Source organism: Pristiophorus japonicus, chromosome X (genome assembly GCF_044704955.1).
Source record: "Pristiophorus japonicus isolate sPriJap1 chromosome X, sPriJap1.hap1, whole genome shotgun sequence".
NCBI classification, from domain to species: domain Eukaryota; kingdom Metazoa; phylum Chordata; class Chondrichthyes; family Pristiophoridae; genus Pristiophorus; species Pristiophorus japonicus.
The window spans coordinates 15856295-15875787 of NC_092010.1; the positions used below are offsets into that span (position 1 = coordinate 15856295).

General features: G+C 46.2%; 1 protein-coding gene across 1 annotated transcript in view; it reads right to left on the reverse strand.

Annotated features, from left to right (window-relative positions):
- Positions 1 to 916: 916 nt before the first annotated feature.
- Positions 917 to 19493, reverse strand: part of col2a1a (collagen, type II, alpha 1a) — a 98251-nt gene continuing 79674 nt past the window's right edge. The window contains exons 45-53 of the mRNA XM_070869409.1: positions 12807 to 12914; positions 12506 to 12559; positions 11440 to 11547; positions 8801 to 8854; positions 7906 to 8013; positions 7277 to 7565; positions 4875 to 5062; positions 2093 to 2335; positions 917 to 1736 (exon numbers count right to left, since the gene is read on the reverse strand). Coding sequence (XP_070725510.1) covers positions 1590 to 1736; positions 2093 to 2335; positions 4875 to 5062; positions 7277 to 7565; positions 7906 to 8013; positions 8801 to 8854; positions 11440 to 11547; positions 12506 to 12559; positions 12807 to 12914 — 1299 coding nt within the window. The 3' untranslated portion in view covers positions 917 to 1589. The remainder of the gene's footprint in view (positions 1737 to 2092; positions 2336 to 4874; positions 5063 to 7276; positions 7566 to 7905; positions 8014 to 8800; positions 8855 to 11439; positions 11548 to 12505; positions 12560 to 12806; positions 12915 to 19493) is intronic.

A 19493-nucleotide genomic window follows, 5' to 3' on the forward strand; every position in this document is an offset into this window, starting at 1 on the left:
GGGCTTGGTGGGGAGAGGAGGGGCTACCAACACCCAGCGAGAGTCAGGAGGGTAAGAAAAATGGGGAGAAAAAACCATTTGGTTGGGAACTAAAGGGGCTATATCTCTCTTAGACTTTGTCCTACCAACAGAGCCCTGAATGCAGGGCACTGAGAGTAACTTTTTGGATCAAAAAACAGCTAAAACCACAATGGGTACTTTTTTTTAAATTAAGTTTTATTTGTGTCGTTTCAATTTTCTGTCATGAAATATCCCAGAATAGATAAACATTTAACAAAGATACACCATAGGATGGATTTAATACAAATAAAAAAATTTCAAAACAAATGTGTTTTTATAGAAAAGCTTTCTATCTTTATTGCTGCAGAGGAGGGGTAGTGGGTTGAGAAAAAAAGTACAAAGTGACAGAATCTTTTCACAAGGAACAAGATCATTAGTGTTGTGATGGGAATGTTCTAGTCTACCATGCTTAAAACCAGTATTGCAAAATATTTAAAAACATTTGAACTATTTTACATATACAAAATAGCACATATCCTTGGCTTGTTTTGCCCCCAAAAAAGCCTACCTCTTTTTTTTTCCCCCTCTAGTTACAAGAAAAAGGTTGCACGAAAGCAAGAGATGTATGGAATTAGGGAGAAAAATAGGTTGTAGGAGAAAAAAAAAAGGATTAATTTTATCCACATGCCTAACTTTGGAAAACATAGGGAAAAAAAATTCTGTGAATGGTTTTCACCAGATTTGGTTGGAGATCAAATCACACATCATCCACTTAGAATTTTTTGCTGCAATACTGATTTTGTTCTTTATAAAAGTGACCGGATGTTAATTTGGTGTTACAATTCTGCAACACCACAAATGGCAGCTTCAGAATCGTTTTATTCAGCACCATCAAATCTTGACTGGATCCCTCTAGTTCACTAAACTGCCACAGAAGGAGAAACCAGAAGCCAAAAAAAAAGTACCATTTTTTTTGAATTAAATTGGAAATAAGAGTGATTGTCGGGACTTTTTTTCCAGCTTCTATCCCTGCTACTGTATGTTTAGTCCCTTCAAGATCATTAGTGTGAGGTAGCTTAAACTAGGGAAGTTCTAGATTGTTGTTCCAAACTTCCTTCATCTTGATAGAAAAAGAGGGCAGGCAAAGTTAGATACTGGAGCAGTTCGAATCTCTCAAAGTCTGCAAAAAAAATCCACAAAAAAAAAGCCCAGATCAACTTGTACTTTCCACATTTTTTATATCAATTGTTCTCCATGTTACAGACTGGTTTTACAACATAGCACCATTTTTTAATATTTTACACAGTCTCCTGCTAGTAACCTTTTTACAGACTGGTACGGCATGAATATTAGTAATACCTGCGCTGGTACAATCCAGGGGAGGGCCTTCAACAGATATCAGTAACACTTCCACCTGACCTGAAGATCTTACAGGAAAACAATAAATAAATTAACCGTTTTCACAGTCTGTCCAGCTAGGCCATGAAGTCCAAAATGTAAGCGTGTGGATGAATGGAGTGATGGATTGGATCAGCCATTCAGTGCAGAAGTCCTAGAAGTGATTGGAAAGTACTGAGGTCCTTATTATTTTACAAGAAGCAGACTGCACCAATGTCAACACCAAATTCCTGATCTGAACCACCAATATCCAAAGGTGCAACATCCACAACGGGCAGGCGAGTTGTTTTCTGTGATCTGTATTCAATGACTGTCTTGCCCCACTTGCCAGTATGTTTCTGGAAAAGTACAATAAAGATATTTTCAGTTGTAAACTCAGAATCCAAATGAAATTGATACACCTCCAGTAGTGACAGTATTAACTTAAATGCAACATCTTGAAGTCTTTGTTTCTCTTTTTTAAACATTACTGAAAATCATTTCCTGAAGATCTTGCAGGAAAATTCATTCAAATGCAAGGTCCTCAGAACGAGACTGCAATGTTCTACCACTAGAGCTAACTGGCTTATTCTTATTTACTTATTCTATAAATAAGGAAACAAATCCCAAAGGAAACAAATCTATGTCTTTCATGCACTGTTCTATTTAATATTTTTTTATTAACTTTAATTTGAAATAAATTCCAAAAGCGTACCGTGCAACCATCCTCCAAGACAGTGTATGTGAACCTGCTGTTTCCTTCAGCTCTGATTTCGATGTCGTTCGAGCCTTGCAATAGGAGGGCCTTCTTCAGGTTGCCAGTAGCTCTATCCATGTAAGCAATGCTGTTTTTGCAGTGATAGGTGATGTTCTGGGAGGCCTCAGTGGACAGCAGACGCAGGAAGGTCATCTGGATGGCAGCAGTGTTGGCTGTCAGACTACCATCACCATAGCTGAACTGTAAGAGAAGGGAAAGAAAGAGTCAGACTCTGTGAAGAACCTCACAAATGCACATAATATCTAAAAATTCCTTCTCATTGGCCTGAACAATACAGACCAGGAAGGTTCCAGGTTAAATCCACAGTCTGTGCTGTGCAAGCTAATCTCATCCAGTGAGGCATTAGGGGCACTGCAATTGACCTCAGCACCCCTGCATTCAGAGAGGGAGAAAATCAACTAGATTTCTTGCTCATTAACAGGAGAGAATCGGTATGGGTTTGTGTGGCTTTCGAAAACAAAATCTACTTAAGATAAATTTTTATTGTATTTGAAAAATCTAAAGCTGCTAATGGAGCAGTTAGGTATTGTGAGAAACCTTAGACTAGAGCTGCTGACAGATCCCCATAGAACTACAAATGGAGTTCAGCAATGGAGATAGGGGAGAAGAGCAACAGCCAGTCTTAACATTAAAGGGTACCCTGAACTGAATACTGACTGTGGTTCAAGGTGTGAATATGGCATTTCAGATAAATATGAACAAGATGAACATTCAATAGATTTGTCACAGTCACTTGGGAAGGGTTCAAATCCCAGGAGAAACATGTTACAATTTAGGAAATTAGAGTACAGAGGGAACTACGTCACCCAAAGTGTAATTGAGTTGTGGATTAAGTTTCCAGGGAAGGACATTAAAGCAGACAACGTCAATGGGCTTAAGACACAACAATGTGGGTTGCTTTTTTCCCCTTCTAATTTTCTCCCTCTTTTCTGAAGGTTTAGTAGGCTCCTCATTGGAATATGGTTCCATGGTTCACCCCCAAGATTCACTAGAGAGCGGAAACCTTGGCTACTTTTCCACACTCTAACTTAAGGGTGTAAGGACAACTGTGGTGCCTCTACCAGTGCCCCAGCAGAAATCAGCTAACTCAGCACAGACCTGGGGATTGAATCTGGGAGCTAGTGGAGGAAAAGATGTTCCGAACGTGGCCCTCATCCTGATGGCCACCTTTGTGTGCGGCTGCATCAAGCTGTGCACAGACCCCCGGTACGCAAACACCAAGTGTCACTACGTGCTGAGGTTCTACCTGTCCCCGGTGTTGCGAAGGATGGGTCTGGCCACGCTGCCGCGAAACGGCCCCACCAGCTGGACCATGCCTGTCCACCTGTCCTTCGTGGAAAAGTTTTTCACAAAAAACCCCTTTGACCACAAGGCCATAAAACAGTGGTCAGCATGTAAGGTCCTGGACGCCCTACGAAAGAAGGAGAGGTGGTTCCCTGTCGGGTAGTTCCCTGAGCAGACTGTCGAACTCGTTTGGCAGAACGTCTCATCGCCAGAGCTTTCACACAAGCACCAAGATGTAGCTTGGTTGGCGGTGAGGAGGGCCCTACCCGTCAGAGCGTTCATGCACAGCCGACGTCTTAGCAGCACGGCACGGTGCCCCCGAGTCAGCTGCGGGGCGGACGAGACTGTCACCCATCTCCTTCAGGATTGCGCCTTCGCAAGGCAGGTCTGGAAAGAGATGCAGTGGTTGCTGTCGAGGTTCATCCCAAGCAGCTCCGTAACACAGGACTCTGTGCTCTACGGGCTGTTCCCAGGGACACACACCGAGACAGACATCACCTGCTGCTGGAGGGCCATCAACTCGGTCAAAGACGCTCTTCGGTCTTGCCGAAACTTGCTGGTTTTCCAGAGTAAGGAGATGTCCACGTCTGCGTGTTGCAGACTGGCGCAATCCAAGATCCAGGAGTACGTGCTGAGGGACGCACTTAAAATTGGTGCAGTCGCCGCAAAGGCACGGTGGGGAAGGGCCACAGTTTAAAACCCTTCTGCCACTGTAAACCCGGGGGCAGGAATCAGTACAAACCCCCCTCGGACTGTACTTGTAACTTCTTTTTTGTGTGCATGGAGCACCATGATCTGTAAACACCTATGTACAATGCAAGGTCTGTTTCGTAATGCACATTGAAAAGAAAAATGTAAATGTACCGTCACCCATTCCATGTACTGTATAGTGACACGTGTAATGTCATTTGTTGAATGTACTACAATGTATCCCGTATTGTACCGAATTGTACTTGAACTGAAAAGCAAGGAAATGTATCGAACGGAACTGCCGTCAGCACCCAAATGTAGTGTATGGGATTGCTGACTGCAGCTAAATGTACTGAACTGCTTTTGAATGTACTGTACAGATTTTTATATGAATAAAGTATATTTTGAAATTTAAAAAAAAGCTACTTGGTCGGTAACATTAAACTACTCACCGGAGAAACTAACTTGACCAATGGATAAATTTAGCAAAGATTGAGGAATTAGTGACAAATCAGGTAGATCGAGTTAAGATCTGCCAAATAGGAATGTGTTTTGGTATGACTGGCCTCCTGTTCCTAAAAAGTCTAATGTTATCCTATTGTACAAATACTGAAGTAGGTCAACTGGTTGATAGCTTTTCCTTTCAGTGTGAGGCCGAGTTACTCACTAACTCTATGGGTGATTCATATTCAGCGTCTCACTTTTTTATTGTTAACTTCCGTATAAAAATCACTCAGGTACTTACATGGAAACCACCGTTCATAGTCTCGCCAAACCATACATGCTTCCTGTCTTTGCCCTTGCTTGTCCACCAGTTCTTTCGTGGGATGCTTGCTGGGTTCGGATAGACGCACGTCTCACCGGTTTCCATGTTACAGAAGACCTTGATGGCATCGAGTGTGCAGCCCTGGTTAGGATCGATCCAGTAATCACCTGTGATAGAACAAACATATTAGCAAAACCACAGAGAAGACGAGCTGTGAAATTGTACAAAGACTGTCCCATTGAAACTCACATGTCGTAGATATTTCACACCATTCCATGCTGGATATTTCCATTCACAAAATGTGCAATTTAGTTAAAATTTTTTATATAGGGCCCAAGTTTCCACACGCGCCTAGAACGGCGCAGTCCCAACCTGGACGCCCGTTTTTCGCGCCACAAAGTGCGCCTAAAAAAATCCTCGGTATTCTCCACCTACTTGCAGGACCTCTGGCCCTCGGCGCAGCCAGCACGAGCTGTGGGGGGGCGGAGCCAGGTCCCGGTGCTGAAAACAGTGCCGGGACCTCTGCACATGCGCGCTACAGTGGGCACGCAAGTGCAGTAGCTCCAGGCGCCGAACTGTGTGGGAGGGGCCCGAAGCACGCAGCCCCTAGCCCTGGCCCAATGGCCTCACTGGGGCTGCGTGAGTAAGGCTCCTCCCACGGCCAGCTCCTGCTCCCCCCCCCCACCGACCAGACCTGACACTTGCTCCCCGCCCTGCCTCCGGACCAGACCCGACACCCGCTCCCACCTCCCCGCCCCCCCCCCCCCCGCCTCCAGACCAGACCCGACTACCCGCTCCCCGCCCCCCCCCCCCCGCCTCCAGACCAGACCCGACACCCGCTCCCACCTCCCCCCCCCCCCCCCCCCGCCTCCAGACCAGACCCGACTACCCGCTCCCCGCCCCCCCCCCCCCGCCTCCAGACCAGACCCGACACCCGCTCCCACCTCCCCCCCCCCCGCCTCCAGACCAGACCCGACTACCCGCTCCCCGCCCCCCCCCCCCGCCTCCAGACCAGACCCGACACCCGCTCCCACCTCCCCCCCCCCCCCCCCCCGCCTCCAGACCAGACCCGACTACCCGCTCCCCGCCCCCCCCCCCCCCCCCCCCCGCCTCCAGACCAGACCAGACCCGACACCCGCGCCCCCCCCCCCCCGACTGACCCGACCCGAACCACGCTCCTGTTCCCGCTCCCCGACTCGACCCGACCCGCGCTCCCGCCCCCCGACCCGACCCTCCCCCGCCACTGGACCCGACCCGACTCCCACTCCCGGACTGGATCCGACCTGACCTCCCCCCCTCTCTTCCCCCCCTCTCTCTCCCCCCCTCTCTCTCCCCTCCCTCTCGCTCCCCCCTTCTCCCTTCCTCCCTCTCTCTCCCCCCCTCTCTCTCCCTCTCTCCTCTCTCCCTCTCTCTCTCTCCCCCCCTCTCTCTCCCTCCCCCCCTCTCTCTCCCTCCGAACCGAACCTCCCCGACCCGACCCAACCCAACGCCACCTACCTGTAAATCTGGTGCTGGGGACGGGCCCTGCCCGAAGTCTCGGGCCGGCCCGTTCAGCCTTCGGTCCCGAAAGGCCTGCCTGAAGCACTTTCACACAGGTAGGAAGATGGTTTATTTAATCTTTTCTTTGCTTATAAATGTTTATTCAGGTTGGATTTATTTGTATAATATTTGTATAAGTATAAATAAGGATTTATTACACAATTTAATGACTTCCCTTCCTCCCCCCCACCTCGTTCTGGACGCCTAATTTGTAACCTGCGCCTGATTTTTTAATGTGTAGAACAGGTTGTTTCAGTTCTACAAAAATCTTCACTTGCTCCATTCTACTTTAGTTTGGAGTACATTTTCACTGTGGAAACTTTAAAATCAGGCGTCAGTGGCCGGACACGCCCCCTTTTGAAGAAAAAATTCTGTTCCAAAGTCGAACTGTTCTACCTGACTAGAACTGCAGAAAAAAAAATGTGGAGAATTGCGATTTCTAAGATAGTCCGTTCTCCACCAGTTGCTCCTAAAAATCAGGCGCAAATCATGTGGAAACTTGGGCCCATAGAGTGGGAAATTTTCATTGATTAACGTGTCATCTGCAAGGAGACACTTGGAAACAAAGCTAAATGTTTTCAAATTGTTCCTATGAAACTGGTGCAGAGAGATTACACAGGGACTAGTGATGAGAAAAGGATCAGGCATTTGAAATGCGGTGGTGCCGTTGGTTTGCTAAGATACATTGGATAGCTAAATTCACCAAGCAGGGTGCGAAGATGGAGTTGAGATGAAACACAGAATTTTAAATATGACAGCCACTAAATTTACCCTCCCTTTACTATGTATGGTATATTTTAGGCTAATGTGCTGGTGTTATTTCGATCCTCATGTCTACCTACCGCTCTTCCAGTCTGAGTGACAAAGTTTCAGGTCTCGGCAGGTACGGGCTGGGTTCTTCTTGCTTCCTTCTGGGCTGCGGATATTTTCGATCTGGTTGTTGAGGGATTTTAGAGTGGCATCAACCTCTGCATCATGTTGGCGAAGGGATGGAGCAGCCTGGTCAGCCCGGAAGTATCGGAGTGGATCAGGAGCTTTCTCAGGTTGTGACAGGCCAGCGAAAGCAGACATATCGATGCCAGGGCCTGGAGGACCAGGAGGACCAGGTGGACCAGAGTTACCAGGAGGACCCTGTTGGGGAATATCCATAGTAATATTAAAACTTGTTATACAATGACCTCAGGGAGGTGAGGAGATCTACAGTTATGGGAAAGAATAAGAGCAAGAGACAGTGAGATGAGTCTTGTTTTCAACAGTGAGGAAGTAAGGAGAAGAAAGAGTGTTTACTCAGTTATATAGGATTCTATCTGTTGTTTCACTACTTTTTTAATTGACTCGTATTAAGAGCTTGCTGATCTGTTATTTACAACGTTAGGTATAATGCTAGGCATAATAATGTTACAGTGACTTCAATCAAGGACATCAAATGTGCTGAATACACAGAGTGGGTAGCAGATGGCATGATACTCACAGCTGGGCCAGTTTCACCAGAACGACCACGTGGGCCAGGTGGACCGATGGGACCAGACAGACCGTTAGAACCATCCTTACCAGGTGGCCCAACGGGACCAGGAGGACCCTGGAATGGAGAGTAACAAAGACAGTTATAAACCAGTTGTTGTTAACAGTTATGCTTTACCCTTTGTGAACCAAAGCAACATAATTGTTAGACTTTAAATAATATAATGCAGATTGACCATTTACAATACTTCTTAACAGGGGGAAGACCTAAATAATGGACTGTTGCTTTCTAGATTTTATTTCTATTTGTTCTCAGGATGTGGATGACGTCAGCAAGGCTGCATTTATTGCCCATCCCTAGTTGCCATAGTGATGCTTTTTATAATTGAATGGCTTACTATGCCACTTCAGAGAACAAGTAGTGTGGGACTGGAGTCACAGGCAGACCAGATTGGGTAGGGGTGGTATGATCCCTTCCCTGAATGATACAGTTGGGTTTTTACAACATTTTGGCAGCTTCCATGGTAATTTTTCCTGATACAAATGACCAGATTTATTTAATTGAATTTCAGAACTTGCCTTTGTGGGATTTGAACTCATGACCTCCGATTTGCTATTCCAGGACCATAACCACTAGACTACCATACCCACTAAATAGTACAAATTCAATATAACCTCAGCTTTTAATCTGAGATGACTTGCATGTTTTGAACAAGCTTTGATTTTGAGTTAATCTTAGGTACAAGATTTCTAATGGTGGTATTTGGAGAGTGTCATCGTTAAACAGTATTCATGATGTGGTACTGCTCATCTTTAACAGTCTTTATCCAGAATTCCTGTAGTGAAGATGTATTTTCTCCCTTGTGTTTTGCCTAACCTAGTGCAAAACTGAAAGTAATACTTACTCTCGGACCAGCAGGACCAGCAGCACCACCAGCACCTTGATCACCAGCAGGACCCTGGGAAAGATAGAAAACAGGAATTTGATATATTCACTCTAAATATGTTACAATAGAATGAGCTACATAAAATAATGAATACTAGATTCACAGCAAGCCATTCTCTGACATGTGACCACAGCCCCGAAATTCCGACATTTTCAGGGTGCAAACTCACATAACCTGGGTGGGCAGGAGCAGAATTTGAAGCAGGACCCAGTTATGCTGGGTCTCTGCCCCTTTTTTCTGTGCTGAAATTTACACTGAGAGTGAGGACAGGGCAAGACGGCAATAGGGTCAAGAGACAATTCAATGGTTTTTGGAGGGCGGAGGGATTGAGGGGATATAATGAGAAGGTGGGTAAGTGAAGTTGATCCATTGAAAAAGAGGTGGACTTCTTGACCTTAAAGATCTTTTCCTGTTCCTAAAGGTCTTGGGTTGTTTTAAAATGACAGACAAAATTGTCTTATAATAAAATGCAAATAAATTCTGAGAATTAGAATAAATTTATCTCCAAAAATAGAACACGTTTTTTTCGTAATTGGACAAAACTCACTGGTTTTACAACCCTCAATGAGATAAACCACAAATGTCAAGGGGTGTATTATCATCAACCTATACTGTCATGGGTGTGTTTACATTGACGAATGTTTGGCTCCAGTGTATATTTGGTGGGTGCTTGGAAACTTGTTCTGGGTAACCAGCCCTTCCTTCATTTGGAATCACTAATAGGCTATGTAGTGCAGCAGAATATCAGCACATCCTTCAATTAACTAGAAAAGATTATCTGATCCTAGTTGAAGCAGCTTAGTACCTTCCAATGGAATTGAGAGTACAGTGGTTAACACAGTGTCCCTTAAGTGCTGGGCCCTGGGTACAACCCTAGGCTCAACCAATAGAAGTCTCCTCTCTCTTAGCGAAATGAATCTGGGCAATTTGAACTATGTTCCTGATGGGACCACAAAATAATGGATCATTTGGCACAAATTGCCAACCTCATTCAGAAGAGTTACAAGGATAGTTGATGTGTAAGGAAAAATTTGCAATGGTCCCATGCTGAGGAAGGGGGGTTCCTCCTCAGGTTGTTGGTGTGGAGTAAAGCAGAGGGAGTCTTACTCCATATCTGGTTAATATTATATCTGACCTTGATACTTGATACTAACACTAGGTACAAGGTAGAAAAGTGTTTCACTGCCCAGCAAATTCTGAAAACATTGTAAACTGATTTAAAAAAATATACCTTATGATCTATCACAGGAAGATTAATTTCTCTTCTGAATGCTAACCCTTGCAAATCCATCCTTAGGTGAAGGTAATATTTAGTCATTACATCACATTTACAAAGGCCAATATGGCTCCTTCATTCAACCTTGTTCAATATATTTCCTTCACACTGGTCAACGGGCCACTACTACTTTCAACCTGGTACATAGGAACTAATCCTTTGTTCCTTACATCTTTGGACAAGACAAGTACCCACAGAGTTAGAGGATGGGTACAGATAGTTATAGCTCTGTGAAACAGTTCAGGCCATTTCCAGTATGATGGAACCTGCACAACTTAAAGATATTACATTGATCCTCAACGATGGCAACAATCAATTTCTTAATATTTTCCATTAATTCTGCCTCTCCTTTCCTCAAGGCACTGACTCTTGCTACAATATGGTTCCATGGGTCCAGGCTGCCCTCTGGTATCTCACCCAAATGACCATCCTTGAGCCAGCTGTGTTGGCTGGCTATTTGATCATTGGGGGTACATTACAGCCAAGCTCAATCCTGTTTGTAACTGATATCCATACATGCACTTTCCAGCAGAGGATCACTGGATAGTAATCAGGAGTGGGAACTTTGGATAATTTCCCCCCTCCCTAATGTAGGAGTGCTGAGACCAGATGTTGTGCCCCGATTGCCGCCACTGCTGGATAATTGAACTCAACTCAGACCGGGGATTGAGCCTGGTTCCTTCTGGTCTGTGTGGTTCTGTTATACACTGGCTTTACCAACAAAGTATTAGGTGGGCATCAATTTCTTGCATCAGTCCGAATATAAGAAATTGATATTCCCCTAGCTAAGTTGGTATTACTCTTGCTGCTGAGTCAGAAGTTTGTGGCTTCAAGTTCCACTTCAGGCCTTAAGATGTAATCTAGGGTGATGTTTCAGTGCAGTAATGAGGGAGTGCTGCATGACCAGAGATGGATGAGACATTAAATCATGTTCAGGTGGATGTTAAAGATCTTGTGGCACTATTGGAAGATGAGCAGGGGAGTTCTGGTGTCCTAACTCAACAAAGATCACCAAAAACAGATTTTGTGGTTATTCTTTCATTTGTTGTTTGAGGGATCTTTGCTGAGTGCAATTTGATTGCCTCATTTGACTGAAGTACAACAGCAACTATGCTTCAAAGTAATTCATTGGATGTGAAGTGTTTTGTAGTGTCCTAAGCGCATGATGAGATGCAATACGAAAGCAAATACTTGTATCTTTACAAATAAGAAGTTAGGTTAGATAGCATATAGGAGCCCATACAAAGTGAAAATAATCGGTTCCACTAGGTTTACAATGCAATATCTTGAATTGTATTGTTTCTGTGTTAAAAATACTCACAGGAGGACCAGGTAGACCCTGCAGACCAGTGAAGCCTCTGTGACCTTTCTGTCCTCTTTCACCTGTCTCACCAGCTTCACCCTTATCACCACGAGGACCTTGAGGACCCTGAAGAGGAGATTCACGCAAGAGGTTAAAGCAGGCTTGTCATTTTGGGTTAAAAAATTATCAATTTTTACAAAAATAAACACTTCTACATGATCCTGGAATTATGTGACAATATCAATGTATGAATTTTACATGGCTGGTTGAAATTCAATTGGGCATTATTTTAACCAAGGCATCAAAAAAAAAATATTGTACTGCAGTGAAATGCAAAATGTGTTTCAATGGGCTTGTGATCAGACACTGGGGGAGAAATTCCTCAGTGCCCCAATTGGAGGCGGTAACCAACTCGGGACGGGACTTCTTGCACCCGTCGGCCCAGTTCACGACCCGCAAGGCTGGCGTTGACACCCGCTTGCGGCAGCCTCGCGCTGGCCAATTTCCTCCGCGTCATCACCAGTTGCACCGTGGCCCAGGATGCTACTGGCGGGGCACGGCGCTACTGCGGCAGTGCCTCCACTAACTCCCGCACAATTTCGTGGGTGCCACTAGCACCACCCACTGCCGCCCGGGCAAAAACAGTTTCCCTGGGAGGCGCTAACAGGGCATCGCAAAGCAGGGCAATTTTGGCCCCTCTGATCATAAATCTCACTCCTAGCATTGTCCTGATACTGGAAGTTCTGGTTAAAGGTAAGTGAAGTGCTTGCACCATTTAGGCTCGGGGCCTTCCTTTGGTTTGTAAGGAGTGTATTGCATCTTCACAAAGTGTCTTTCTCTACATTCTCTGAGACAGTTGATATGTTATTGCTGAAACAGGAAGCTCTGAAGTGAGGCATTATTTCTGTGTAGCATTATCTCAGCTGTTACATGCATGATGCAACTCTTGACGCAATAAAATTGCTCGTTCCTGTTAAAAGTTAACCTAAACTTTTAACCCAATTTCTCATCTCGTTCAGCCTAATTAACTGAAAAAAATTCACACCATCATTTTATAAAATATGAAATTATAAAGATTACTTACAGGCATACCACGGGCACCAGCAGGACCAGAAGGACCCATTGGACCTTGAGCACCCTACATCAAAGGAAAATAGCTTTATTAATTCAGTCATAAAACATAATCAGAATGAATGGTGTGTACAAAGATTACTAGTGACCAAAATTATTTAATGATAGGCTCTTTAGTAAAAATTTAAGAAACTAAATGTAAAGAATTTAACAAATGAATATTTAAAATCTTTCTGACCTGTGTTACATGTTACATGTCTGTTATTTTCCAGTTATTGCAAATTAAACAATTCAGATGTTCTACTGATACTTACAGGTTCACCTCTATTGCCTTGCTTGCCAGTTGGGCCAACAGGACCTGGAGCACCAGGGGCACCAGAAGCACCAGGGGCACCAGCAGGACCAGTCTGACCTCGGTCACCCTATTAGGAAGAAGGAGAAAGTCATCACCGATCACTGATCTCTGGAGGACAATAATCATCAACAAGTTTGGAACTGAAATCTTTTTCAGTAGATTAATGAGCTTTCACTACTTCATGTGGAGGGTTGTTGAATGCTTTACCACAAGGAGTGGTTGAAGTGGCGACCACTTTTAAGGGATGTGGAAAATATTTGAAGCAGAGAAAGATACAGTGCAATTGGGAGACAGCAGGCCAGTGGAATTAGTTTTGGACTGCTCTGGCAAAGAGCCGGCGCAGACACAATGCGGCAAATGGCTTCCTTCAGTGCTATAAACCTCTATGGTTTCAACAGCCTGAGATACTCAAGGATCCAATATATTAATTAAATCTTTTAAAACCCGAAAAGGTTCCTTTAAACCAAACAATAACATTGACCATAGCACAACACAATTGTTTTTTTACATATCAATATTGATTCAATTTTTCAGCCGAAGGTATAACCAATGACCTGAATGATGTCTCAGGTTACAGTTTAGCCCTGATACACCCGTTTAATGGTGGCTCTGGTTCAGGGTGGGAGGGGGAAGGGAGTTAAAAAATCTCATTAATTCGTTTGCAACAGAAGATTGCAGAATGAAGAGAAGATGTGATATTTGAAAATGTTACAGTAAGTCAAATAAAATGACAGCATGTTACAAAGAAAAGCAATGAACACAAAACATCCTTTATAAATAAAATACTGTTTCACATACATATAGCTACATAGAAAGAGGAGGAAACCATTGAGTCCAGTCAGCATGCTCCACCATTTGGGTAACCATGGCAGCTCCGTGCAGGATTCCTCAGTGTATGAACCTTGATCCTGCCTGGCACTGCCAGTGTCTGCAGCATGTGGAGCAACCAACTGCAACAGTTAATGTTTGAGTACAAGTCCATCCCACTGTGGCACTGGTAATAACTGGGCACAGACTCATCCCTCTGTGGCATTGGTAATAATTGGGTACATGACCATCCCTCTGTGGCATTGGTAATAACTGGGCACATGCCCATCCCTCTGTGCCACTGGTAATAATTGGGTACATGCCCAGCCCTCTGTGCCACTGGTAATAATTGGGTACATGCCCATCCCTCTGTGCCACTGGTAATAATTGGGTACATGCCCATCCCTCTGTGGCACTGGTAATAATTGGGTACATGCTCATCCCTCTGTGACACTGGTAATAATTGGGTACATTCCCATCGCACTGTGACACTGGTAATAATTGGGTACATGACCATCCCTCTGTGGCATTGGTAATAACTGGGCACATGCCCATCCCTCTGTGGCATTGGTAATAATTGTGTACATGACCATCCCTCTGTGGCATTGGTAATAACTGGGCACATGCCCATCCCTCTGTGGCACTGGTAATAATTGGGTACATGCCCAGCCCTCTGTGGCATTGGTAATAACTGGGCACATGCCCACCCTCTGTGCCACTGGTAATAATTGGGTACATGCCCACCCTCTGTGCCACTGGTAATAATTGGGTACATGCCCATCCCTCTGTGCCACTGGTAATAATTGGGTACATGCCCATCCCTCTGTGGCACTGGTAATAACTGGGCACGTGCCCACCCTCTGTGCCACTGGTAATAATTGGGTACATGCCCATCCCTCTGTGCCACTGGTAATAATTGGGTACATGCCCATCCCTCTGTGCCACTGGTAATAATTGGGTACATGCCCATCCCTCTGTGCCACTGGTAATAATTGGGTACATGCCCATCCCTCTGTGCCACTGGTAATAACTGGGCACGTGCCCATCCCTCTGTGGCACTGATAATAACTGGGCACGTGCCCAGCCCTCTGTGGCACTGGTAATAATTGGATACATGCCCATCCCTCTGTGCCACTGGTAATAATTGGGTACATGCCCAGCCCTCTGTGGCGCTGGTAATAATTGGGTACATGCCCATCCCTCTGTGGCACTGGTAATAATTACGCGCATGCTCGTCCCTCTGTGCCACTGGTAATAATTGGGTACATGCCCAGCCCTCTGTGGTGCTGGTAATAATTGGGTACATGCCCATCCCTCTCTGGCACTGGTAATAATTACGCGCATGCTCGTCCCTCTGTGCCACTGGTAATAACTGGGTACATGCCCAGCCCTCTGTGGCACTGGTAATATTTGGACACATGCCCATTCCACTGTGGCACTGGTAATAATGGTGTACATGACCAGCCCTCTGTGGCATTGGTAATAATTGGGTACATGCCCATCCCTCTGTGGCACTGGTACTAATTGGGCACAGGCTCATCCCTCTGTGGCGCTGGTAATAATTGGGCTCATGTTCATCCCTCTGTGGCACTGGTAATAATTGGGCTCATGCCCATCCCTCTGTGGCATTGGTAATAATTGGATACATGCCCAGCCCTCTGTGGCGCTGGTAATAATTGGGCTCATGCCCAGCCCTCTGTAGCATTGGTAATAATTGAGTACATGCCCAGCCCTCTGTGGCATTGGTAATAATTGGGCTCATGCCCAGCCTTCTGTGGCATTGGTAATAATTGGGTACATGCCCAACCCTCTGTGGCACTGGTAATAATTGGGCTCATGCTCATCCCTCTGTGGCACTGATAATAATTGGGTACATGCCCAGCCCTCTGTGGCACTGGTAATAATTGGGCATAGGCTCATCCCTCTGTGGCACTGGTAATAATTGGGTACATGCCCAGCCCTCTGTGGCGCTGGTAATAATTGGGTCCATGCCCATCCCTCTGTAGCACTGGTAATAATTACGCGCATGCTCGTCCCTCTGTGCCACTGGTGATAACTGGGTACATGCCCAGCCCTCTGTGGCACTGGTAATATTTGGGCACATGCCCATTCCACTGTGGCACTGGTAATAATGGTGTACATGACCAGCCCTCTGTGGCATTGGTAATAATTGGGTACATGCCCATCCCTCTGTGGCACTGGTACTAATTGGGCACAGGCTCATCCCTCTGTGGCACTGGTAATAATTGGGCTCATGTTCATCCCTCTGTGGCACTGGTAATAATGGGGCTCATGCTCATCCCTCTGTGGCACTGGTAATATTTGGGTACATGTTCATCCCTCTGTGGCACTGGTAATAATTGGGCTCATGCCCAGCCCTCTGTGGCATTGGTAATAATTGGGTACATGCCCAGCCCTCTGTGGCATTGGTAATAATTGGGCTCATGCCCAGCCCTCTGTGGCATTGGTAATAATTAGGCTCATGCTCATCCCTCTGTGGCACTGATAATAAGTGGGTACATGCCCAGCCCTCTGTGGCACTGGTAATAATTGGGCACAGGCTTATCCCTCTGTGGCACTGGTAATAATTGGGTACATGGCCATCCCTCTGTGGCACTGGTAATAATTGGGTACATTCCCATCCCACTGTGACACTGGTAATAATTGGGTACATTCCCATCCCACTGTGACACTGGTAATAATTGGGTACATGCCCATCCCTTTGTGGCACTGATAATAATTGGATACATGCCCATCCCTCTGTGTCACTGGTAATAATTGGGTACATGGCCATCCCTCTGTGGCACTGATAATAAGTGGGTACATGCCCATCCCTCTGTGGCACTGATAATAAGTGGGTACATGCCCATCCCTCTGTGCCACTGGTAATAACTGGGCACATGCCCATCCCTCTGTGGCACTGGTAATAACTGGGCACGTGCCCATCCCTCTGTAACACTGGTAATAACTGGGTACATGCTCATCCCTCTGTGGCACTGGTAATAATTGGATACATGCTCATCCCTCTGTGGCACTGGTAATAATTACGCGCATGCTCATCCCTCTGTGGCACTGGTAATAATTGGGTACATGCTCATCCCTCTGTGCCACTGGTAATAATTGGATACATGCTCATCCCTCTGTGCCACTGGTAATAACTGGTACATGCCCATCCCTCTGTGGCACTGGTAATAATTACGCGCATGCTCATCCCTCTGTGGCACTGGTAATAATTGGGTACATGCCCATTCCTCTGTGGCACTGGTAATAATTGGGTACATGCCCATCCCTCTGTGACACTGGTAATAATTGGGCACAGGCTCATCCCTCTGTGGCACTGGTAATAATTGGGTACATGCTCATCCCTCTGTGGCACTGGTAATAATTGGGCACAGGCTCATCCCTCTGTGACACTGGTAATTGGGTACATGCCCATCCCTCTGTGGCACTGGTAATATTTGGGCACATGACCAGCCCTCTGTGGCACTGGTAATAATTACGCGCATGCTCATCCCTCTGTGCCACTGGTAATAACTGGGTACATGCCTAGCCCTCTGTGGCGCTGGTAATAATTGGGTACATGCACAGCCCTCTGTGGCATTGGTAATAATTGGGCTCATGCTCATCCCTCTGTGGCACTGGTAATAATTTGGTACATGCCCAGCCCTCTGTGGCACCGGTAATAATTGGGCACAGGTTCATCCCTCTGTGGCACTGGTAATAATTGGGCTCATGCCCATCCCTCTCTGGCACTGGTAATCATTGGGTACATGGCCATCCCTCTGTGGCACTGGTAATAATTGGATACATGCCCAGCCCTCTGTGGCACTGGTAATATTTGGGCACATGCCCATTCCACTGTGGCACTGGTAATAATGGTGTACATGACCAGCCCTCTGTGGCATTGGTAATAATTGGGTACATGCCCATCCCTCTGTGGCACTGGTACTAATTGGGCACAGGCTCATCCCTCTGTGGCACTGGTAATAATTGGGCTCATGTTCATCCCTCTGTGGCACTGGTAATAATTGGGCTCATGCTCATCCCTCTGTGGCACTGGTAATAATTGGGTCATGCCCATCCCTCTGTGGCATTGGTAATAATTGGATACATGCCCAGCCCTCTGTGGCATTGGTAATAATTGGGCTCAGGCCCAGCCCTCTGTGGCATTGGTAATAATTGGGTGCATGCCCAACCCTCTGTGGCACTGGTAATAATTGGGCTCTTGCTCATCCCTCTGTGGCACCGATAATAATTAGGTACATGCCCAGCCCTCTGTGGCACTGGTAATAATTGGGTACATTCCCATCCCACTGTGACACTGGTAAAAATTGGGTACATTCCCATCCCACTGTGACACTGGTAATAAATTGGTACATGCCCATTCCTCTGTGTCACTGGTAATAATTAGGTACATGGCCATCCCTCTGTGGCACTGATAATAATTGGATACATGCCCATCCCTCTGTGGCACTGATAATAATTGGGTGCATGCCCATCCCTCTGTGCCACTGGTAATAATTGGGTACATGCCCATCCCTCTGTGCCACTGATAATAACTGGGCACGTGCCCATCCCTCTGTGGCACCGGTAATAACTGGGTACATGCCCATCCCTCTGTGGCACTGGTAATAATTGGGTACATGCTCCTCCCTCTGTGGCACTGGTAATAATTGGATACATGCCCAACCCTCTGTGGCACTGGTAATAATTGGATACATGCCCATCCCTCTGTGACACTGGTAATAATTGGGCACATGCTCATCCCTCTGTGGGACTGGTAATAATTGGATACATGCCCAGCCCTCTGTGGCATTGGTAATAATTGGATACATGCCCAGCCCTCTGTGGCATTGGTAATAATTGGATACATGCCCAGCCCTCTGTGGCATTGGTAATAATTGGATACATGCCCAGCCCTCTGTGGCATTGGTAATAATTGGATACATGCTCATCCCTCTGTGCCACTGGTAATAACTGAGTACATGCCCATCCCTCTGTGGCACTGGTAATTGGGTACATGCCCATCCCTCTGTGGCACTGGTAATATTTGGGCACATGCCCATTCCACTGTGGCACTGGTAATAATGGTGTACATGACCAGCCCTCTGTGGCACTGGTAATAATTACGCACATGCTCATCCCCCTGTGCCACTGGTAATAACTGGGTACATGCCTAGCCCTCTGTGGCGCTGGTAATAATTGGGTACTTGCCCAGCCCTCTGTGGCATTATTAATAATTGGGTACATGCCCAGCCCTCTGTGGCACCGGTAATACTTGGGCACAGGCTCATCCCTCTGTGGCACTGATAATAATTGGGTACATGGCCATCCCTCTGTGGCACTGGTAATAATTGGATACATACCCAGCCCTCTGTGACATTGGTAATAATTGGATACATGCCCAGCCCTCTGTGGCATTGGTAATAATTGGATACATGCTCATCTCTCTGTGCCACTGGTAATGACTGGGTACATGCCCATCCCTATGTGGCACTGGTAATAATGGTGTACATGACCAGCCCTCTGTGGCACTGGTAATATTTGGGCACATGCTCATCCCTCTGTGCCACTGGTAATAACTGGGTACATGCCTAGCCCTCTGTGGCGCTGGTAATAATTGGGTACTTGCCCAGCCCTCTGTGGCATTGGTAATAATTGGGTACATGCCCAGCCCTCTGTGGCACCGGTAATACTTGGGCACAGGCTCATCCCTCTGTGGCACTGGTAATAATTGGGCTCATGCTCATCCCTCTGTGGCACTGGTAATAATTGGGTACATGCCCAGCCCTCTGTGGCATTGGTAATAATTGGGTACATGCCCAGCCCTCTGTGGCAC